Raw genomic sequence first — 23808 nt, 5'->3', positions numbered from 1 at the left:
GTTCTTTTACTGGCATTTGATAATGACTCCTCTGACAGGGCAAGGTGTTCTAGACTAGGGGAGCGTGTCAGCCTGTTCCCTTTAAAAGCCTAAGTATGGACAAAAGAGATTCTCTCTCTCGCTCTCTCTCTCTGTCCTTCAGGTAAACTGACAAGTTTTGACAGATTGAATGGGATGTAAGAACTGGGTCGCTCGTTCGCTCAGGAAGTCAAAACGGGGGCCTGCTTTTTGGACAGCTCTTCCACCCGGGGTTGGCACACTAGCACGGAATTCCTAATGTCCGCCCTTACCTCCGTGCCAACATATAGGATATCTGAACGGAGGAGTGGAGGAATTAGGTTCTCACCCTCCCCCCAATTTTAGCTGTAGGTGCATTTCGGATCATTTGGAGCTGGAGGAAGGGAGGGAGACCAAATCGAGACAGCATGCAGAATTCTGCAAAAATATCCTCTGTGTACAACGTAAAACGCCAAATAATGCATGCAGAGCAGAATTTGGCCGATATCCGCTAATTATCAACAACCAGGAAAGAACCACCTAAAAGGAAGCGATTCCCAAACCTTCTATAACAAAGCCAATCACCTACAGAGAGATGAACCTGGAGAAGAGTCCCCTTAGCAAGCTGGTCCTGCGGCGCTGTTCACAAACACAAACACACCCCACAGAGCCCCAGGACAGCAACACAATTAGACCCAATCAAATCATGAGAAAACAAAAAGATAATTGCTTGACACGGTACAAAAAATCTGAAAGGAAATCCAATTTTGAAAAGCTCCCATATCTACTGGGTGAAATACCACAGTGTGCCATCACAGCAGCAAGATTTGTGACCTGTTGCCACAAGAAAAGGGCAACCAGTGAAGAACAAACACCATTGTAAATACAACCCATATTTATGTTTATTTATTTTGCACTTTAACTATTTGCACATCGTTACAACACTGTATCTAATGACAAAGGTCTTTATTCTTTTGGAACTTTTGTGAGAGTAATGTTTACTGTTATTGTTTTAAATATTGTTTATTTCACTTTTGTTTATGATCTATTTCACTTACATTGGCAATGTAAACATGTGTTTCCCGAGCCAATAAAGCCCTTTGAATGAGATTAATTTACATTCCTTTCACACGTGTTGGTATCACATATATCACACACACTGACCTGTAGAGTTCTAGTTTGGGTCTTTATCGCCAGCCTTGTGAAATGGGTATTGGCTGATGTATGCCCGTATTGCCAGGAGAACCGAAGAGTCCCACGCACAGGGGAATAACAAAGTCAAGGCCCATCTATGACGACTCTGACGAGACAAAATATTTATTTTTTTGCCACAGTCCAGGTCACACTGTCCTCGCTCACTCAGCCAGCAGCCATTGGACTGAGTGTGCGTGTGCACCGGCGTGCGTGTCCGACCTCCATTGTCAGATAGATAGAGGATTCATTCACTATTCGGGCGGAATATCATCGACATTTGAGACTCAGAGTATTTCTTTGCTCCAAATGTTGACACATTTTGAGCACTGCCAGTTCCCGACACCAGTTGTGCTATCTAGACCGGCTCATTTGGGTTGAAGATATTTGGCAGTTTCATACTTACTCGCGTCATTGTCCCTGCTGTGTGTCCACTGCCATGGCGGTGCTTCTCAAAGTGGTTTCTTATCGGTCTGGGGGAAAGAAGCTAAAAAACTATGAAGCTGGTTGGTGACCTTTATTGTCGTTTAAGGGAGAAGTTATGCTGACACAATCCTTTCTCTATTTCTTCTCTCTCTCTCTTTCTCTCTATTTCTTCTCTCTCTCTCTTTCTCTCTATTTTCTCTCTTTCTCTTTCCTCTATCCCCCTATCTCTTTCCTCTCTATCCTCCTATCTCTTTCCTCTCTATCCCCCTATCTCTTTCCTCTCTATCCCCCTCTCTCTTTCCTCTCTATCCCCCTAGTAGTTCTTTCCTCTCTATCCCCCTAGTAGTTCCTTCCTCTCTATCCCCCTAGTTCTTTCCTCTCTATCCCCCTAGTAGTTCTTTCCTCTCTATCCCCCTAGTAGTTCTTTCCTCTCTATCACCCTAGTAGTTCTTTCCTCTCTATCACCCTAGTAGTTCTTTCCTCTCTATCACCCTAGTAGTTCTTTCCTCTCTATCCCCCTAGTATCTCTTTCCTCTCTATCCCCCTAGTATCTCTTTCCTCTCTATCCCCCTAGTATCTCTTTCCTCTCTATCCCCCTAGTATCTCTTTCCTCTCTATCCCCCTAGTATCTCTTTCCTCTCTATCCCCCTAGTATCTCTTTCCTCTCTATCCCCCTAGTATCTCTTTCCTCTCTATCCCCCTAGTATCTCTTTCCTCTCTATCCCCCTAGTATCTCTTTCCTCTCTATCCCCCTAGTATCTCTTTCCTCTCTATCCCCCTAGTATCTCTTTCCTCTCTATCCCCTATCTCTCCCCAGTTATCTTCTGAAGTGTTTTTTTTCTTCTTCTTTCTATTCCTTGTCTGTGCTGTCCCTCTTCTATTGGGTAAACAGCATTCATGTGGCTCATACTAGACGCAAACAAGCTTTCTTGCCACTTTGGGCTGAGGAGGAACGTCTTTGTTACCGCTGTCGATAAAGTTTCACCGAATGCTGTCTTTCGAAGGCACAGTTTAATCAAACCCACGGTGCCGAATTTGGAGATAGTCAGTTAGCATGTAGACATTTTGTCTGCCTGTGGTTAAGTAAAATGGCAGACTGGTTTTGGATACCAGATAGGGATGCAAGATAAAAGTAGGAACATAGTTTTATAAGGTACTGCATAAACATGACAACATCAGGTATGGTTGAATCAGACCCACAGTGTGGGAGGAAACGTCCAGAAGACTGGATATGAAGTATAATCGCCTGGTGTCGGGAGTCGAGATTGCTTAACGATTTGGCGCGATCCACTTAGACGTCATCAAGCAATTTCCGTCGGCCGGGTAATTTGGTCTGATAAAAGCGACGGTGACTGGAACCAACAGGTGGCAATAAGCCGGGCTCCCGCCGACAAGAACTGCATCCCAAATGGCACCCTGTTCCCATTGCAGTGCACTACTTTTGACCAGGGCCCGTTTGGTCAAAAGTAGTGCACTATCGAATAGAGTGCCATTTGGGACACAGACAGAGTCTCTTTAGTCGTAATGAGATGCGCTGAGGAGGGGAATGTGTGTGTGTGTGTGTGTGTGAGAGAGAGATGTGGGCCACCTGCAAAAAGGCATTATGGTTATTGTCCACATCCGTCTCTGTCTCGTTTTTGGACCACCCTGTCGGGAAGCGGCAAGGTGTTATTACAAGGGCGATGTGACTTGCATGTTTGCATGTGAATGCTTTTGGTCGACAAAAAGGGTATATGGTGTTGAACGGCTGATATGACAAGGTATTGTTACTCAGGAGTGTGTGACTGTATTGCTGAGAAAGTACACTGAGATTTATATTGTTTCCCGTTTGGATTGTTCATGGTTTTGCTTTCCAACAAAGGCAAAACGATAATGAACTCTCACTCAGAGTAATGTTAGTCTCTAATGCTCTTATGTCAGAATGTCAGATTCTACACATTTAGTTTTATTTTAGTCCATGTGTTTTTAACACGATCTCCATCTCTCTCTGTCTCCTCCCCAGGCTTGAACGGCGACATCCTCTACTCCCTCGCCGACTCGGCCGACGGCCACTTCTCCGTGGACGAGCGTACCGGCGTCATTGCCTTAAAAAAGCCCCTGGACCGCGAGGCGCGGGCTGTGTATGAGCTCAAAGCGCGCGCCTCTGACCGGGGCTCCCCGCGCCGCCTCTCGTCCCTCTCCCGCGTCACGGTCTCCGTGCTGGACATCAACGACAATCCGCCCGTGTTCGAGCACCGCGAATATGTGGCGGGCGTTTCGGAGGACGTGGCGGTGGGCACGCAGTTGCTGCGGGTGCACGCCGCTAGCCGGGACATTGAAGCCAACGGGGAGATCGCCTATGCCATCGTGAGCGGGAATGAACACGGCATGTTCAGTGTCGACCCTCAGACTGGTATGTATCTCTCTCTGGATGTCTCTCTCTCTGTATCTCTCTCTCTCTCTCTCTCTCTCTGCCCCTCTTGTCTCCACCTCTCCTCTTCCTTTATATGTCTCCCCAGTCGCCAGAGGCACCATATTATGACTACTATCTTTGTGTGTATCTTTGGCAGGTTTAGCTTGTAATGAGTCTTGTTCTGGAGGCAGCCCCTGCAGTGTGGTCACTAGCTGTTTTGAACCCTAACCCTAACCACACTGCTAACCCTAATGCCTGACCTTAAATTAGCCAATTTCGACTTTGCAGCTGGCCTATCTAAGGCGCGATCACTCAGTAAACGTCAAGCTGCATTTCAAAGGGGACGTAGCAGATGACATTTCTGTTGTGTACATTGGGACAGTGGAGGAACCTTCTTCTAATCCATCCGTCCTATCCTCCCTCTCCCTCTTTCGTCTCCCCTCCAGGTGACATCTTCGTCATCGAGCCGCTGGACTTCGAGGCGTCCCACGGGTACTACCTGACGGTGGAGGCCACGGATGGGGGCACGCCGCCGCTCAGCGACATGGCCACGGTCAACATCAACCTGACGGACGTCAACGACAACAGCCCCGCCTTCGGCCAGGCCACCTACGCCGCCGTGGTGGCCGAGGACGCCGAACCCGGCAAGACAGTGGTGGCGGTGAGTTGACCGATGAGTGACCGTTCTGATCATTTGGTCTGGTGTTTCTAGAAAACTAGAACAAAAAAGCATATATTTTTTTTAAATTTTACCTTTATTTAACCAGGCAAGTCAGTTAAGAACACATTCTTATTTTCAATGACGGCCTGGGAACAGTGGGTTAACTGCCTGTTCAGGGGCAGAAAAACAGATTTGTACCTTGTCAGCTCGGGGGTTTGAACTGACAACCTTCCGGTTACTAGTCCAATGCTCTAACCACTAGGCTACCCTGCCACCCCATATAAAATCACTAAAGGAATATATTAGAGTTTGTTTGCATTGTGTTGGAACCTACAACAAGTTTTTGATTTGTGGAGATTCCCCTACCATTGTATAGGCAGTGCGCTTATGTCGCGTCTGTCATTTTTCTTCTGTTTCCCTCCCGCTCATAAACTACCTTTTCAATCACCGCACGCACACCTCATCCCATTATTTCACCCCTTTCTTAACTAGTCTTTCAGTCAGTACCCTCTCTCTCTGTCACGTATCAGTTGCTGTGTTAGATCACCTTCTGGTGGTGCAGAGTTAAACGAGGACCTCCCTCCGCTCTTCATGCTCAGCCTACTGTAACACACACACACACACTAATGAATTAAAGACAGGTGACTCACGTCCCTTTCTCACCCTCTCCCCTTCCCCTTCCCTCTTTTCTATTTGTTTTATTTTTTACCTTTATCTAACTAGGCAAGTCAGTTAAAATAACAAATTCTTATTTTCTTTGACCTTCTAGGAACAGTGGGATAACTGCCTGTTCAGGGGCTGAACGACTTGAACGATTTGTACCCTGTCAGCTCAGGGATTTGAACTTGCAACCTTTCAAGTCCAACGCTTTAACCACTAGGATACCCTGCCGCCCCGATATACATTTTCTAACACCTCTTCCCTTGGCCCCTCACCCTTTGGCCCCTCACCCCTCCTCTCCCTCTTTCTTCCCCTGTGTCCATTTGTCAACTGTGTCTAATCAACCAAAATATAAATGATTCGTTAACTTCTTACGGCTGACATCCCGTTAACGGGATTGATTTGACAACAGCCAGTGAAAGTGTAGGGAGCCAAATTCAAACAACAGAAATCTCATAATTTAAATTCCTCAAACATACAAATATTATACTCCATTTTAAAGATAAACTTGTTGTTAATCCCACCACAGTGTCCGATTTCAAAAAGGCTTTACGGGACAGAATACCATGCGATTATGTTAGGTCAGAGCCAAGCCACAGAAAATCACAGCCATTTTTCCATCCAAAGAGAGTAGTCACAAAAAGCAGAAATTGATCTTTGATGATCTTCATCGGATGACACTCATAGGACTTCATGTTACACAATGCATGTATGTTTTGTTCGATAAAGTTTATATTTATATCCAAAAATCTCGATTTACATTGGCGCGTTATGTTCAGTAATGTTTTGCTTCCAAAACATCCGGTGATTTTGCAGAGAGCCACATCAATTTACAGAAATACTCATCATAGATGTTGATGAAAATAGTGTTATGTGTTATGCATGGAATTAAAGATATACTTCTCCTTAATGCAACTGATGTGTCAGATTTCAAAAAAAGCTTTACGGCGAAAGCACACCATGGAATAATCTGAGTACAGGGCTCAGAGACAAAAACAAGCCATACAAATACCCGCCATGTTGTGGAGTCAACAGAAGTCAGAAATAGCATTATAAATATCCACTTAGTTCTTCATCGGAATGCACTCCCAGGAATCACAAAAAATGTTTGTTTTGTTCGATAAAGTCCATCAAGTATGTTCACAAATCCAAATACACAAGGCGCAGGCACTTAGTTCAGATGACAGTTCCTTTACAGTTCGTAGAAACATGTCAAGGGATATATAGAATCAATCTTTAGGATGTTTTTATCATAAATCTTCAATAATATTTCAACCGGACAATTCCTTTGTCTTTAGAAATGAAAAGGAACAGAGCTCTTGCTCACGGCCGCGGGCCTGACTGGTTCAAACAGCTCTTATTCGCTTCCCCTTCCTAGTAGAAGCCTGAAACAAGGTTCTAAAGACTGTTGACATCTAGTGGAAACCTTAGGAAGTGCAATCAGACCAAATTTTACACTGTATATTGGAAAGGCAAATACATGAAAATCTACAAACCTCAGATTTCCCACTTCCTGGTTGGATTTTTTTTGCAGGTTTTTGCCTGCCATATGAGTTCTGTTATACTCAGACATCATTCAAACAGTTTTAGAAACTTCCGAGTGTTTTCTATCCAAATTGACTAATAATATGCATATATCCGCAACTGGGCCTGAGTAGCAGGCAGTTTACTCTGGGCACCTTATTCATCCAAGCTACTCAATACTGCCCCCCAGCCATAAGAAGTTAAACAGGATTGTTATGTTTGCCCGTGTCACACACGTGTGAATCCTGTCCGTCCCCTGATTTGCCCTTGGATCCGTTTCAATACTGGCCAGGTGTGTGTGAATATATGTGTCCCACGGTCTCGTGTCAGAGCAGGTGTGTGTGTAAGTCTACATCTGTGTGTGTGTCGTCCTCGGCGGCTGGTCGTGACTCTTCCTCTCTCCTGTTCTCCCGGGTCATAGGTGATGGCGGAGGATGCAGACGGGCCAGCCTATAACCACGTGCGTTACTCCATCGTGGCGGGGAACCAGGGCAGTCCCTTCACCATTGACCCAATCAGAGGAGAGGTCAAAGTGGCACGCCAGCTAGACAGAGAGACGGTATGGTGAAACATTCAAACGTTATAATGGATGAGCATTGATGTAAATTCCTTCAAATGTGTGTGTGTGTGTGTGTGTGTGTGTGTGTCTAAATATATGCATTTGTGTGTATGTGTGTGTGGGGATATCTAATTCTGTCTTCGGTGACACCTTAATTGCACTGTAGACTGCAATCAAACTGAAACGCTGAGCCAGTTTACCAGTCAGCTTTGCATAATCGCTTACAAAAGCAGTAGAGAGTGAGAGGTATTAATTCTCTCTTCCTCTCTCCTCCTCTCTCCCTCCTCTCTTTCTATCTCCATTTCTTTCTCGCCACCCCACCCACCCCTCTTCCCTCCCTACCCCATCAGACATCGGGGTACACCCTGACGGTGCTGGCGTCGGACAACGGCGTTCCGGCCCGCTCCAGCAGCGCCACGGTCAACATCGACGTGTCTGACGTCAACGACAACCAGCCCCTCTTCTCCCCTGCCAACTACAGCCTCATCATCCAGGTGAGGAGGAAGGGATGGGGTGGATGGAAGAAGCGAGTGGGAGGGGAGGAGGGTGGGGAAGGTGGGAAAGAGAGGCCAACGGGGAGAGAAGAGTTGGTGAGGGGAGAGGATAGAGAAGAAAGGAGGAATGAGGGGTTGGAAGTGAAGAAAGAAGTGGTGAGATGATTGAAGGTGTAAGGATTCGAAAGATGATACAAAAAAATGCATCTTTCCTCCCTTTTTACTATCAGGAAGGGAGGGAGAGATTGGGCAAATAGGGATGCACCGTCAGGTATCTCTGTCTTTACTTTTGAGGAGCCGACAGTGAAAACCAGAAACGTCATTTCGGAGAAACTCTGAAATCTGATATAGGGATTTGGTGTCTGTGCACAAACGCACACATATATACGCACACTGAAAAGAATGGCTTAGCCTTCGAGGAAGAGAAAGATTGATTCACAAGATTGATTCCCACATCAAATCCCCTCTCCTGCTCTCTCACACAGCAGTCGTTACTGCCCACAGTATCCCCGAATACTAAGTCTAAACCACTTCCTTTTCTCGCAGGAGAATCGTCCAATGGGGACCAGTGTTGTCCAGCTCATGGTGACCGACCGGGACGCCACACACAATGGGCCGCCGTTCGCCTTCGCCATCGTCGACGGCAATGAGGGGGGTGTGTTCGAGGTGAACCAACAGGGGGTGCTGCTGGTGGTGGAAGAGCTGAAGAGGAAGACCAAGGAGAACTACCTGCTGCATGTCCAGGTACTATAGGAGCATATATGGAGTGTTGGTTGGTCACTCTCTCTCCTTCTATTACTGTATTTCCTTCACTTTCTTTCTCTTTCTGTGTGTCTCTCTTTGTCTTTCTGTGTGTCTCTCTCTGTATCTCTCTTTCTCTTTCTGTGTCTCTCTCTTTCTCTTTGTATCTCTTTCTCTCTGTATCTCTTTCTCTTTGTATCTCTCTTTCTCTTTGTATCTCTCTCTCTGTATCTTTCGCTTTGTATCTCTCTCTCTCTCTCTCTGTATCTCTTTCTCTTTGTATCTCTCTCTCTGTATCTCTCTTTCACTTTGTATCTCCCTGTATCTCTCTTTCTGTATCTCTTTCTGTATCTCTCTCTGTGTCTCTCTCTGTGTCTCTCTCTGTATCTCTGTATCTCTATCTCTCTCTTTCTCTTTGTAACACTCTCTCTCTCTGTATCTCTCTTTCTGTATCTCTTTCTCTCTCTTTATCTCTCTCTTTCACTATCTCTCTTTCTGTATCTCTCTTTCTGTATTTCTCTTTCTATCTCTCTCTTTCTCTTTAACTTTCTCTCTCTCCACCCCCTCTACTCCCCCATCATACTTATACCTATGCTTACCTCTCTTTCTCTCCCTTCTCTCTCTTTCTGTGGAAAATAGCCTGCTCTACCGCTGCCCACTGTGATAAACCTCTCTTAGAAACATCAAAATGATAACAAGATATATAGCATCAAATCTAAATAATCACCATGTATAAATAAATAAAAAATCCTGCTGTCCTCTCTCACACCGTGTGAATCAGAGTGCAAGGCGGAACATCTCACATGAGAAGCATTGTGGTGAGCGCCGCAGCCAGCTCGCGTGTTGCCAGTCGGTGAACTACTGTCCTCGCTCTCTCTCTCCTCAGAGAAAAGGAGTAGGCGGATGAGAAAGAAGTGCGATTTCTCGACTCAGACTAACTGAATGTTGCAGATAGAAATATATTGAGCAGAGCCGAGATGGTTTCTCTCTTACCGACAATTCCATCTGTTCTACACTGTGTATTTCTCTCTTAACGTTTGGTAATCCTCCCGGAACTCTCCAGAGGTTGCTGTAGCGTCTCTGGCTGTGTAAATGCCTTCCAAACGCAGGTGGACGTTTTTATTTTGTCTGAGCACGTAGGCCCTTAGTCTTTCTGCAGGTGGTCCATATTGATGAGTGGGGAAGGTTCAGCCTTAGGAGAATGGAAGAGCATAAGCTCCCTCTACAGTGGGGAAGTGGAGCTGCATACAGCAAAATGAATGGCAAAGATGGAGTACTTCCAACACGTGTCTTGTTTGTTTTTCTGCTGTACCATGTATGTCATTTGGTTAGCCTTCTGAGCGCTCTTGGACGATAAGTGATTTGGCGATACTAGAGTATAATAAACAAGCAAACTAACACGCAACTGACGCAGTGATAGTCCATCATAGGTTGAGCACAGTTATGTTATTACCCGTTATTTCCCGTGTAGGGGTGATATGGGGGATCGCTGAGTGATAGTCTGCTTTAACATGGTTGCCTACATGGTGGCAGTTATTTGGGCTTATAAGTTGTCAGGAATAGTACTTTTTGTTGACTTGTTGAATGAAAGCAGTAAAATAAGTGAATCGTGTCAAAGTTTTGGAGACATTTTATAACTAGGCCTAAGTCCTAGTATGAGTTTTTGATAATTAATATGCAAGCTTTAGTTGGGTCATCTCTCTCTCTCTCTCTCTCTCTCACACTCACACACACACACACACACACACACACACACACACACACACACACACACACACACACACACACACACACACACACACACAACATGTGACTTATCCCTCTCCCTTTTCTCCCTCTAGGTGGCTGACAACGGCAAGCCCCAGCTCCTCTCCACGGCCTACATCAGCATCCGGGTCATCGACGAGAGTGTCTACCCGCCCGCCGTCTTCCCGCTGGACATCTACATTTCTGTTGCCGGCGAGGAGTACCCCGGCGGCGTGCTCGGCAAAATCCACGCCACCGACCAGGACATTTACGACACGCTAACTTACAGTCTCGCACCTCCATCATCCCAGGATAACGGCGAAGACGCTCTGTTCACCGTCTCCGCCGCGGACGGGAAAGTCATCGCCCAGCGCCCGCTCGACGTGGGCCACTACCCGCTCAACATCACCGTCACGGACGGGCGCTTTTCGGCGACGGCCGACGTGAACGTGCACGTGCGCCAAGTGACTCGGCAGGCGCTGGACAACTCCATCGCCGTGCGTTTCGCCGGCATCGCGCCCGAGGAGTTTGTCGGGGACTACTGGCGCACGTTCCAGCGGGCGTTGAGGAATGTAGCGGGGGTGAGACGCAGCGAGGCCCAGCTGGTTAGTCTGCAGCCCTCCGAGCAGGGGACAGGAGACTTGGATGTTCTACTGGTTCTGGAGAAGTCCGGGAGTCCCTACCAACCACAGGAGGTAAGAACCATGACCACGGCTCAGAGTAGGAGTGCTGATCTCGGATCAGGTCCTCCCCCTGGCCATATCATCCTATCAATTGTGATCTGAAAGGCAAGACTGATTCTCGATCAGCACTTACTTTGTTTACTTGCCAATGAGGTTATGATACCGATAATAATACCAATAGCATATGTAATAATTTAACGCAATATAATGCTTGTAATAATGATGATAGGGATATTAACTTTAGCATAACATATAATATGGCACACTATGTATGAATAGCTTTTAAAATGCTGGTCTGTCTTCCACTAACATAAAAGTATGAATGGAAGACGGTCAACCATAGAAATTGACCGAATGTATTTACAGTTGTGAAATAGAATCAAAACTCTAGGATTCATCATGAAGAATAGTCAAGTGCCAAATTCGCTGCAATATGTCACATGTCTTCCAGGTTGATCTTTCAGTCTTTTTAACGTCTTCACCGTTGCTCCTCCAGGTGGTCTTCCGCAAGCTCAACTCGTCTGCGGCGGTCATCGAGGAAATGACGGGCGTGCGCCTCGTGCGCGTGGTCAAGAAGCTGTGCGCCGGCCTGGACTGCCCGCTGCGCTTCTGCGACGAGGTCATCAGCCTGGACAGGGCCGCCATGTCCACCTATAGCACAGCCCGTCTCAGCTTCGTCACGCCACGACACCAGCGCACGGCTACCTGTCAATGTGAAGGTACTGACAGGCACACACCGAGACGTACATGGGCCTAAATACGTACATTCCCCCCCACCACACATACACACACCCCTCACCCCCTGACCCCATTCTGGCTTCATCATGCTCTTAACCCGTGTACGTTGTTGTTCCAGGTGGCAAATGCCCCACGGTGAACAAGCTGTGTGATGCCAACCCCTGCCCAGAGGGCATGGAGTGTGTGGCAGACCGGAAGGAGGCCAAGTATAGCTGTGTGTGTCCAGATGGTGCCAAGCAGGGCAAGTGCTCCGGTAAGAGCAGACACACCTCTCATCCTATCTGACTCTCTCTCTCTCCCCCTCTCTGCATATCTCCCTCTCTCTCTCTCTCTCTGCTACCCCTCTCCCACTCGCTCACTGATATGAAGCTGTCAAATGAGTATATATGAACCTACTGTTTGTTTTGTCTCTGTATTCACTGTCTAGTTATCGGTCCCTCCCTCTTCTTATCTCTCCCCCCCATACATATCTTTACCCCCCTCCCCAGACGGCCAGTCCCTGACGTTCAGCGGGACGGGCTATGTCAAGTACCGTCTGATGGAGAATGAGAACAAGGAGGAGATGAAGCTGTCCCTCAGGCTGAGGACCTTCTCCAGCCACGCCACCGTCATGTACGCCAAGGGCACCGACTACAGCATCCTGGAGGTGGGTCAAAGGTCAAACACGGTGTGCGCGTGTCCATGTGAGAAGACGCGGGATTCTAGCTACTAGCCACAGACTATAAGAACATAAATCTCCTTCCCATACCATTTCAAGTCCACCGTAGTATTTTTCCCAGCTTGGGCATGAAATCACAGTAAACAAACCACTTTCTTGTCTGAGCTGTGGGTACTGTCCTATTTATTCTGAGTCTGCTGCTCCAGCTCCCAATCCCCGTATTAGCCCATGTTATCCTGTGTAGGCAACGGCCTGATAATCGCTAGCTGCCAGGACCTCCCCTTGGGGGGGCCACCATGCTGTGTGCTGGTTGTCTTTTATGATCCTCACGTGAAAGGGCTCTGGGAATGCGGTGGTGGGACTGCATGTCGAACAACACACACAGCCGTGCTATTTTCAGGGAATGCTGAGAGGGAAGCGGAAAGCACATTCCTCACCGGTGTACGGTCTGGGTGCCAGAGGATCAGCTATTCACTACGTAGTGCACTACTTTTGAGCAGGGCCCATGGGGCTCTGGTCAAAAGTAGTGCACTATAGAAGAAATAGGGTGCCATTTGGGACACTAGTGCTCCAAGGGATTTAGCTTACTGGTTTGATATCTCAAGACGATGTGATACGGTAAGATACATTATATACACAAAAGTATGTGGACAGCCCTTCAAATTAGTGGATTCGACTAATTTCAATCACACCCATTGCTGGTGTTTAAGGTGTATAAAATCGAGCACACTGCCATGCAATCTCCATAGACAAACACTGGCAGTAGAATGGCCTTACTGAAGAGCTCAGTGACTATCAGCGTGGCACCGTCATAGGATGCCACCATCCCAACAGGTCAGTTCGTCAAATGTCTGCCCTGCTAGAACATTTATTTGTACTGCTCTGGTTACATTTGTAACCAGTTAAGAACAGCCCTTAGCAGTGGTATATTGGCCATATACCACACCCCCGCCCGTTCCTTATTGGTTAATTATGGTAGCCCCGCCTTGGCAAGGTGACCCTTTTGCCATATTGCTGCTACTTATCCAGGCTGGTTAGAGCTGCAGAAGTTCCTATGGTGGATAGGGACTAGCGGTTCTATCTGGACGGGGCCTAACTCCTCTCTCTCACTCTTTCTCCTTCCGTCAGATTGTGAATGGCCGCCTGCAGTACAAGTTTGACTGTGGCAGCGGCCCTGGAATCGTCTCTGTGCACAGCACCCAGGTCAACGACGGCGACTGGCACGCGGTCACCCTCGAGGTGGATGGCAACTACGCCAAGCTGGTCTTGGACCGCGTGCACGCCGCCTCGGGCACAGCGCCGGGTACTCTGCGCACACTCAACCTGGACAACAGCGTCTACTTCGGCGGGCATGTGCGCCAGCACCCCTCTTCCACAGCCGGGCGCCACGGTCGCAGTTTGCCCCTCACCAATGGGCTCCGAGGCTGCGTGGAAGCCATCGTGCTCAACGGCCAAGAGCTGCCGCTCAACACCAAGGCGCGTGGCGCCCACGCCGTGCTGGAGGACGCGGTGGACGTGGCGCCAGGGTGCGTGCTGGCGCCCGCCACAGAGGGCTGCTCCAGCAACCCCTGTACCAACGGGGGCAGCTGCTCCTCACTGGCCAACGGAGGTAAGAAGCTCCCGTTGTGGTTTTTGTCGCCTGGTGTCGTGTCTACTCGAGTTGCGTAGTTATGCTCCTCAACCTAGTCTGCTTATAATGCCCAACGTTTTGTTTATCTGAAGATGATTACTGTGTCATCCGAATGTGCGTTTCTGAACTCAGCTGTAATCCTCATTCCTCAATCCAAACCTGTTTCCCCCACGGCCCTGTGAACACCAAATTACAATGTCCAACCTTTCTCTTATGCTTTCTCTGCTGTTTCACCAGGTTACTTCTGTAAGTGCAAGGCTACGTTCATGGGTACTCATTGTGAGATTGGCATCAGCCCATGTGCCTCCAACCCCTGCCTGTACGGGGGAACCTGCGTGCCACGCGGCGATGACCTCTACTGCCAGTGCAGAGGGCAGTACTCGGGACAACGGTATGAATCTGTCTCTTTCGCTTAAGGGTGAAAATGGAATTATAGATTTGGGAGCTCAGACGAGCCATTTTGAGCCTGACTTTTGCAGACAGATATAATGATTTATTACTTGTTACAAGCACGGTATTAAAAATGATGCCCTCTTACCAATTTCAATGTTTGAATGACATTTAAAAAATGTATATATTCTGTGTTGGCATGTGTTGTATAAATATTTTGGCAGAGGAAACAATCTCATCTTATCTGCGTTTTTGTTGTTGCTCCTATCCAGGGCAATTCTCCATCCATAACATCTGTTAGCACTCCATTCGCTCAATCTGAAATGAAAATCGAGCCTGAGCCTCGTGTTGATAACAAAAAAACGGAAGCGTTGCACTGTAGGAAATGGCATTGAGTGTTTCCTCAGCACTGAATCGCATGCACGCGTCTCGATAATTCTCTGAGCTACTCGGATGCCGCATTGGATCAGTGACTGTCAGGAAGTAATACGGTTATTTCGCATTACTCTTTGGTCTAGTCTGCTGTATTGAATACGTATCTTTTCGCTACAGGTGCCAGGTGGGGCCGTACTGCACAGACAACCCCTGTAAAAACAGTGGGAAGTGCATTGACAGCCTGGATGGTCCTGTGTGTGAGTGTGAACAGGGATTCCAGGGTGACAGGTATGTGTGCACAAAGGGCGGCCGTCTTACTTCTCAAAGCCACTGTTTTTCCCGTAGTCCCTTTACCAAACGACTATCTTTTACTGTCAACATGTTGCTGTCTCTTGATCCTCCCTATCCTTTCGTCGCGGTGCAGGTGCCTCGGTGATGTGGACGAGTGCCTGAAGAACCCGTGCTCCAACGGCGGCCAATGCCAGAACACCTACGGCTCGTACACCTGCAACTGCTCCCTGGGCTACATCGGGTGGCTATGCGAACTCCGCTCCGAGGTCAGCAACGAGTTCATCTCCACCTCCTGGAACATCGGCCTTGAGGAAGTCATCGGTATTGTGGTCTTTGTGGCCGCCATTTTCCTCCTGGTCGTCCTCTTCGTGGTCATCCGCAAGAGGGCGTGCCGAAGAAAGTCCAAGTCTGACGACAACAAGCGCAGCCCGGGAGGCCTAGGAGCGCCGCACTCCTTCCTCCAGGGGCCCTACTTTGACGCAAAGCTCTGTAAGAACATTTACTCTGACATTCCGCCACAGGTGCCTGTTCGGCCCAGCTCGTACACACCCAGCATCCCCAGCGATTCGCGCAACAACCTGGACCGCAACTCGTTTGAGGGCTCGGCCATCCCCGAGCACCCCGAGTTCAGCACGTTCAACCCGGACACGATGCACGGACACCGCAAGACGGTTGCTGTGTGCAGCGTGGCGCCCAACCTGCCTCCGCCGCCGCCCTCCAACTCGGTCTCCGACAGCGACTCCATCCAGAAGCCCAGCTGGGACTACGAGTACGACGGTAAAGCTCCTTTACTTCAGTCCATATCTTTATTGTTGATTCATATTTGTAGATTCCCTATTATAGATTTTTTTTTAGGCTCATTGATGGGAATTACTTTCACATCATTCACGGTGTGTCCAATGGGGTTGGGCCGATTTATATGATTAAATCGACAATCGTGATATTTGATATTGACGATAAGTCGGGAAATGCAAGAGTTATACTCTTTTTGAACTTTACAAATCAAAACTGTGCAGTTTTATCAGTTAGACTGTATGAATATGTCGAAATGAATTAACAAAGCCTTATTTTTTCACCATACTAAGATTGTCATTAAGTAATGTGACAATAATATAATAAATATGGACATCAATTGTACAGTCTGGAATGATCTATCTAGTCATTAAAGGGGCAAATATCTCTCAACCCTCGTGTCCAATACTAAAGCCAAAGTACAAAAACCCCTCGAACTTGATCACAGTAGAAATGTAGCAAATCCCTGCGTGTCGTCTCTTCCCGGACATACTACTTCACCCTCTTCCATCTCTGTGTGTCTGTGCTTCTGTACTCCAGCTAAGGTAGTAGACTTGGATCACTGTTTGACCAAGAAGCCGGTGGAGGACAGTGCCTGTCACTACAACACCAGGGGCAGTATGTCTGAGGTCCAGTCCCTCAGCTCCTTCCAGTCCGAGTCCTGTGACGATAACGGTATGCATCTGAACAGAAATGGTCAACCTCTTTTCATTGATAAATGTCCTAATGTATTGACTAGATTGATTTACACCCAAAGTGAACCAAGTTTGGTCGTCTACAGACCCATATTTGTTCTTAATGTAGATCTAAATATGTTCTTTTACTTTGGTTGTATAATTCTGAATACCCGAAGCAGTACATCAGACTCTTGCATGTTTGCAGTGGAAAGCACACGTGGGGATGCTTGTGGAAAACTCTTCTGGTTCTTGTTTGACTGCGGTTCTTTGTAGAGTGGCCCCTTGGCCGTAGTTGACTTGTGAACATGCTACATGCTAATCATCGCTCTTTGCATGCCGTGATTGGCTGCGGCGGTGGCTCTGTGGGGTCATGTGTTCTTCTCTCTCCCTTTTTGCTGCGGTGCTTCAGTTCCCATTTGGATCAAATCGGTCCACAGACCCAGAACACGGTTTTAACTAGGGGTCAGCTTGTAAGTCCTCAATCACCTCGGTACAGAAGGAAGCGATCAAAGAGAAAAAAAAAACATTTTGCAAGATTCTCCAGGAATAAAAAGGCCTTTCTGTTGTCGGTCTCTTTCTTTCTTTTCTCTCTCGCCCTCTACTCAGCCCGAGCCGCAAAACAGGCGTGCTTGTACAGGCTTCCCCACTGAAGTGGCAAGAGGGGAAATTAGCATTAGCCAAGGAAGTTAGCAAATTAGCATCATAACTTGATTTTAAGTAATTTTCTCTTATTTTACTTGTATGTCCCTTTTTTTTGTCTCTCTCTTCGCATGTGTTTCTTTTTAAAACAAAATCTAGCCACAGATGGATGTTTGAAGAAGACAGCGAGGAGAATTAAGCAAGGGTATAAAGTACATATGATGGTTCTTCTCCCATATCTGCCCTCATTTCACATTGGGTTGTGGGGAATGTGTTTGCCATCAATCACCACAACCTTCATCTGTACTTATCCTTATAACCCGACCGTGAAAACCTGCTGGATTTCTGATACATCGATCTAATGTATTTATCATAGATATCTTTACAGTATATCTATATAGAAAATATTTCTACTTCTTTGTTAAGTATTATTTTGTTGGTTTTTTTTGACTGTATTTGGACAAAAATATAGTCTTAGCTATTTTAGGGCTGGAAAGGTGTTTTTTTATCCTTGAGAATTTCTCTGATCCTTCCTTCCATACTATCAATGGCACCCCTAGCATCTCTGTATGTTGTTGCTGTGTGTTCTCTTGCACAAAGACCAAACTCCCCTCTCCACCGTGTCCCGTTCCACCTGTGTGTTGTGACCAACCATTGAAACCCAAACATCCAATGTAGACATCCTTCAACATCATGCAGTCAGTCTTACCCTCCCGTCTTCGTCCTACCCCCCTACCCCCCAACAACCAAAAACGACATGCGTTTCAGAGCAACACAGGGGGGGAAATGTTTTTGTAGGGGAAACGTCTCTCAAATGTCGGTTTCGACGTTTCCCGACGCAAACGTGCTCTTCCATTTTTGTTTGATTTCTTTTTCCAAATCATTTGTACTAATGTAAAAATATTCCTCATCTGCTCCTTTCCCTTACCTTTCACAAGCCTCCATAGTGACGGTTATCCACCTTGTCAACTCTGTTATTGACTCGGTGGAAGGAGAAGGTACTTTTTTGCTACTATCACCTCAATACTTGTTTAGTCGTCTGTGGTGTTTCTGTGTGGTTGCGTTCCGTAGTTTCCAGACCTGGGTTCAAATACTATTTGAAATCTTTCAAGTACTTTGAGTGTTTGCTTCCACCTGCCTGGAGTAGCAGGTGGGCGGAGTTTGCACTTTAAAAACACATTTCTATTGGTTCCATTGCAACAGGCAAGCACAGTTTTAAAATGATTTTGAATACTATTTTAACCCAGGTCTGGTAGTTTCATGCTCCGTCCTCAGTGTCAGGATGATGAGTTAGGCCTCGGAGATGCCATTTCCTTATCCAATGATATGCCCCATCTCATTGACATCCCAATTATTGTAATTTGAATCGCGCTGCCTAATTTGAGTCTCAAAATTGAAATGTCTCACACGATTGGCCAATTAACAGAGCAGCAAAAATGTCATTTGGAAGGGGCTCGGTTAATTTCCCTCGCCCCTCAATTGACCGTTTAAGAAAATGGCACTACTGTTGTTTGTATTGTAAGCGTGTATTTTTACTCAAGAGCAGTAGGTGTTTTTTTCATGTTTCATTCTTGTTCTGGGCTTCTCTCTCTCTCGGGTTCTTAACTTGACTTGTTTTCCCTCTCTCCCGTCTCGCCTCGTCTAAAGAGTCTTTTTTGGCTCATGATCTCAAGAACCCAAGAGGTGACTGTTTTGTCATTTTTTTTGCCTGAAGCCCAGTGGTGTCCCCCCCCCCCCCTTACTGTCAACCAACAAAACAATCCTTTGCATGACGTAGATGCTGTGAGGAAATAAGACTGGAAATGTGTAAGCATTATTTGGTCGAAACAATATCATATCGATAGTTATAAACTAAACATGGAAACTAATTTTGTCACAGTACTTCAATTCAAATCCCTCACATAGACCCTAAAATGTGTTTTGTGTGCCTACTTTCCCCCAGTAACTATAACAGTCCCACGTTGAATGAAGTTAGATTCCTTTGATGTCTAACACTAAAAAAAATAGAGCCAATTTTAAAGCAAATGTTTGAAACGTTGCTTTGAAAATCACTAATTGTATTCACCCCCATTTGGAAATTATCTCAGCATAAACCACTCCATAAAAGCAGTAAATGTAGTAAAAGTGTCTGTTTCAAGTGTATTACATCTTAATCAGTATTTGTTTATACTACGTGTGTGTACGTGTATTTGCAAAGAATGCGTGTGCATTTTAAACTGTTTTGTGATTTTTGTGTTTATTTTTTAACACATCCAACTGAATGTGTTGGTGTGTCATGAAAATTGCATGGTGTGGGTTTTTAACACTAACATGCTGCTTGTGTGTATGTATGTGCTTTGAGGCGTAAGGTGGTGGGACCTGTGGTGTCTAATTCTTTGCATCCTGTCCAACAGGCTATCACTGGGACACCTCTGATTGGATGCCAAGTGTTCAACTTCCTGGAATCCAGGAGTTCCCGCAGTATGAGGTCGTGGAGTCCCCGGCCCCCCTGTACAGTGACCCGAACGCCATCGATACAGACTACTACCCCGGCGGCTACGACATAGAGAGCGACTTCCCGCTGCCGCTAGAGGACTTCCCTGCCCACGAGGACCTGCCCCTGCCGCCGCTGCCCGAGTATGGCGACCGCTACGCCACCCTGGAACCACCCCGGAGGGACCTGGCGCCTCCTGGCAGCCCAGGTTCAAGTTCGGCCTCGGGGGTGCGCCACCGCCCACCACTGCCCCAGCTCTATAGCCTTAACCAGTACCTACCGCACCACCACTACCCCAGCGACGCTGAGGGCAGCCTGGGCCGGGGCAGCTCCATGGCCGCCACCAACTCCACCACGACGTCCACCATGGGCGGCGCCAGCAGCTACCAGGGCGGCTACCCCATGGGGTACGGACGGGGGGACTTTGAGGCGCCGGCGCTGGACAACATGTCCATGTCCCTGTACACATCCACGGCCTCCTGCTCGGACATGTCGGCGTGCTGCGAGGAGTCAGAGGTCATGATGAGCGACTATGAGAGCGGTGACGAGGGACACTTTGAGCGGCTGGCCATCCCCGCACTGGACTCCCAACAGCACACTGAAGTCTGACACTGGATCCAAACAAAAGTGCCTGAACCCCCATCCCCCCACCCCTCCATCTCTACCTTATGTTAACCCCCTCTAACGTGTATGTACACACTACAACTGCACACAACACAAAGAGACACTACACTGACACAGACACACTTATACATACAGTGCCTTGCAAAAGTATTCACCCCCCCATTGGCGTGTTTTCCTATTTTGTTGCATTACAACCTGAAATTTAAATAGATTTTTATTTGTATTTCATGTGATGGACATACACAAAATAGTCCAAATTGGTGAAGTGAAATGAAAAAAATGATTTGTTTCAAAAAATTAAAAAAAATGACAACAGGAAAAGTGGTGCGTGCATATGTATTCACCCCCTAAATAAGATCTGGTGCAACCAATTACCTTCAGAAGTCACATAATTAATTAAATAAAGTCAACCTGTGTGAAAGGTGTCACGTGATCTGTCACATGATCTCAGTATATATATACACACCTGTTCTGAAAGGCCCCAGAGTCTGCAACACCACTAAGCAATGGGGAACCACCAAGCAAGCAGCACCATGAAGACCAAAGAGCTCTCCAAACAGGTCAGGGAGTGGAGAAGTACAGATCAGGGTTGGGTTATAAAAAAATATCCAACACCTTGTACATCTTATAGAGCACCATTTAAAACCATTATTAAAACATTGAAAGAATATGGCACCACAACAAACCTGCCAAGAGAGGGTTGCCCACCAAAACTCACGGAGCAGGCAAGGAGGGCATTAATCAGAGAGGCAACAAAGAGAACAAAGATAACCCTGAAGGAGCTGCAATCAAATGATACAAACCACCAACATCTATTTTAATTCCAGGTTGTAAGGCAACAAAATAGGAAAAATGCGAAGTGGGGGTGAATACTTTCGTAAGACACTGTACACACAGAGAGCAATGAATTCATTCACCTAAACAGGAGTAATCGGGACTGGTCTTACTCTGAAGGCTGCTTGGCTGGGCGGCAGTGTCTTCAAGGAGATATCATTTAGCACTGGACCCCGTAGCCTCCTCTATCTACTCAGTCCAAATCCTGCAGTACTGGAAAAATACCCGTGTTTGAGTTGGCTGTGCCATTGCTTTAAGTAACTGTCAATTATGCACAAGAAATGTCTGATGGAAAAGTACATTGATGTACAACTACAAAGAAAAAAAGAAAACCATTGACACCATTAACAATTATGATAAATAAAACACCGAATGATATCTGTATTTGTAGAGGTAAAACAGTGCAAATGGATTTTTGATACAAATCCTCCATTCATTTTCAATGTAAATTTAAATGTACAGTTTTGATTTCAAAGTTTACTAGGTTTTGTAGATATTTCATGCTTTTGTCCCCCCCCCCAAAAAAAAAAAAACACAAGTTAAATGGTGTTACATTATCAGCCTTACTGTTCCTTCATTCACAAGAAGAAAAAAACGAAACTTGTTTAACAAAAGAGAAGAGCTCTGCTTTTCCAGAACACAATGTATCCGTTGAAAGTTGATCGTCTCCTGCTCATTTCAGAAAGGGTCTTCGATGAGCGACTGCATATTCTTGTGTTGTTCTATTTTTTATTTGTTTGTTTGTACATGGTGACTTTGGAACCTCTTTATTTTTCCACCACGAAAATGGGACCCAATATATTTATAGTGCAAAGTTATCCATAGACACTTGACTTTTTCAGATGTCTATGTGGGTGTGAGCAGTGCTATGGTCTTGTTAAGGTTTTTATTGAATACTGCCATGAGCTCACGCTTTCCTACTGGCAATAAATTATTCATAAAAAAAAAACATTTGGGTGCCTTGTGTCTTTTATTTGTTGCTGGTGTTTCAAGTATTTAATTCAATTCGATACATCTTTATTCATCCAACTTTATTTAGGGGCAATTAAGTAAAGCAAGTCAGGGTAAAAATCAATGTCAACTGTAGAAATATCATGTATGACGTAGCTGAAGTCGGAAGTTTACATACACTTTAGGTTTGAGTCATTAAAACTCGTTTTTCAACCACTCTACACATTTCTTGTTGACAAACTATAGTTTTGGTAAGTCGGTGAGGACATCTACGTTGTGCATGACACAAGTCATTTTTTCCAACAATTGTTTACAGACAGATTATTTCACTTATAATTCACTGTGTCACAATTCCAGTGGGTCTGAAGTTTACATACGCTAAGTTGACTGTGCCTTTAAAGATGATGATACAAAAATAAATAGAAAAAACGTATGTTTTTTTCCATAGTTTTATCTAAACCAGATCTATTGTGTGTTATTCTCCTACATTCAATTCACATTTACACAAACTTCAGAGTGTTTTCTTTCAAATGGTACCAAGAATATGCATATACTTGGTTCTGTGCCTGAGCTACAGGCTGTTAGATTTGGGTTTGTCTTCAGGCGGAAATTGCACAAAGTAGGGGGGTAGTTTTAAGAGGTAAACAGCTTGGAAAATTCCAGAAAATGATATCATGGCTTTTGAAGCTTCTGATAGGCTAATTGACATAATTTGAGTCAATTGGAGGTGTACCTGTGGATGTTTTCAAGGCCTACCTTCAAACTCAGTGCCTCTTTGCTTGACATCATGGGAAAATCAAAAGAAATCAGCCAAGACCTCAGAAGGCAAATAGTCGACCTCCACAAGTCTGGTTCATCCTTGGGAGCAATTTCCAAACGCCAGAAGGTACCACGTTCATCTGTACAAACAATAGTATGCAAGTATAAACACCATGGGACCACGCAGCCGTCATACCGCTCAGGAAGGAGACGTGTTCTGTCTCCTAGAGATGAAAGTACTTTGGTGTGAAAAGTGCAAATCAATCCCAGAACAACAGCAAATGGCCTTGTGAAGATGCTGGAGGAAACAGGTACAAATGTATCTATATCCACAGTAAAACGAGTCCTAAATAGACAACTTAAAAGGCCGCTCAGCAAGGAAGAAGCCACTGCTCCAAAACCACCATAAAAAAGCCAGACTACGGTTTGCAACTGCACATGGGGACAAAGATTGTACCTTTTGGAGAAATATCCTTTAGTCTGATAAAAATAGAAAATAGAACTGTTTGGCCATAATGACCATCATTATGTTTGGAGGAAAAGGGGGAGGCTTGCAAGCAAAAGTACACCATCCCAACCGTGAAGCACGGGGGTGGCAGCATCATGTTGTGGGGGTCCTTTGTTGCAGGAGGGACTGGTGCACTTCACAAAATAGATGGCTTCATGATGGGTCTTCAAAATGGACAATGACCCCAAGCATACTTCCAAAGTTGTGGCAAAATGGCTTAAGGACAAAAAAGTCCTTCTGCGGTTAATGTCGCTCCATCTAATTCATACCTTCATACCAGCAATCAACAACCTCATGTGTTTTCACAGCTCGAGGTCTCATTATGACTGTATTCCTTGGCTTCACTGTGCATGTATGTGTTCATTTTGAATCCTGCTTAATCCAGAAATGATATC

At 46.1% G+C, this 23808-nt stretch overlaps 1 protein-coding gene across 6 annotated transcripts in view; it reads left to right on the top strand.

The window, feature by feature from the left end:
- Positions 1-22144, top strand: part of LOC135507774 (protocadherin Fat 1-like) — a 101660-nt gene extending 79516 nt beyond the window's left edge. For 3 of the 6 annotated variants that reach the window (XM_064927410.1, XM_064927409.1, XM_064927411.1), the window contains 15 exons: positions 3617-4006; positions 4453-4667; positions 7273-7410; positions 7761-7904; positions 8451-8648; positions 10487-11086; positions 11571-11793; positions 11931-12065; positions 12301-12458; positions 13599-14079; positions 14338-14491; positions 15043-15153; positions 15290-15933; positions 16489-16623; positions 19658-22144. In XM_064927410.1, coding sequence (XP_064783482.1) covers positions 3617-4006; positions 4453-4667; positions 7273-7410; positions 7761-7904; positions 8451-8648; positions 10487-11086; positions 11571-11793; positions 11931-12065; positions 12301-12458; positions 13599-14079; positions 14338-14491; positions 15043-15153; positions 15290-15933; positions 16489-16623; positions 19658-20346 — 4415 coding nt within the window. In that variant the 3' untranslated portion in view covers positions 20347-22144. Of the gene's footprint in view, positions 1-3616; positions 4007-4452; positions 4668-7272; positions 7411-7760; positions 7905-8450; positions 8649-10486; positions 11087-11570; positions 11794-11930; positions 12066-12300; positions 12459-13598; positions 14080-14337; positions 14492-15042; positions 15154-15289; positions 15934-16488; positions 16624-17034; positions 18263-18911; positions 18948-19657 lie in introns of those variants that run through there. The other 3 variants (XR_010450709.1, XM_064927414.1, XM_064927413.1) reach the window with 3 other exon arrangements.
- The last annotated feature ends 1664 nt before the right edge of the window (positions 22145-23808 follow it).

The sequence above is a fragment of the Oncorhynchus masou genome, chromosome 21 (assembly GCF_036934945.1).
Source record: "Oncorhynchus masou masou isolate Uvic2021 chromosome 21, UVic_Omas_1.1, whole genome shotgun sequence".
Taxonomy (NCBI): Eukaryota; Metazoa; Chordata; class Actinopteri; order Salmoniformes; family Salmonidae; genus Oncorhynchus; species Oncorhynchus masou.
Note: the sequence above shows the minus strand (reverse complement) of the source record. Positions and strands in the feature narration are given on the sequence as shown.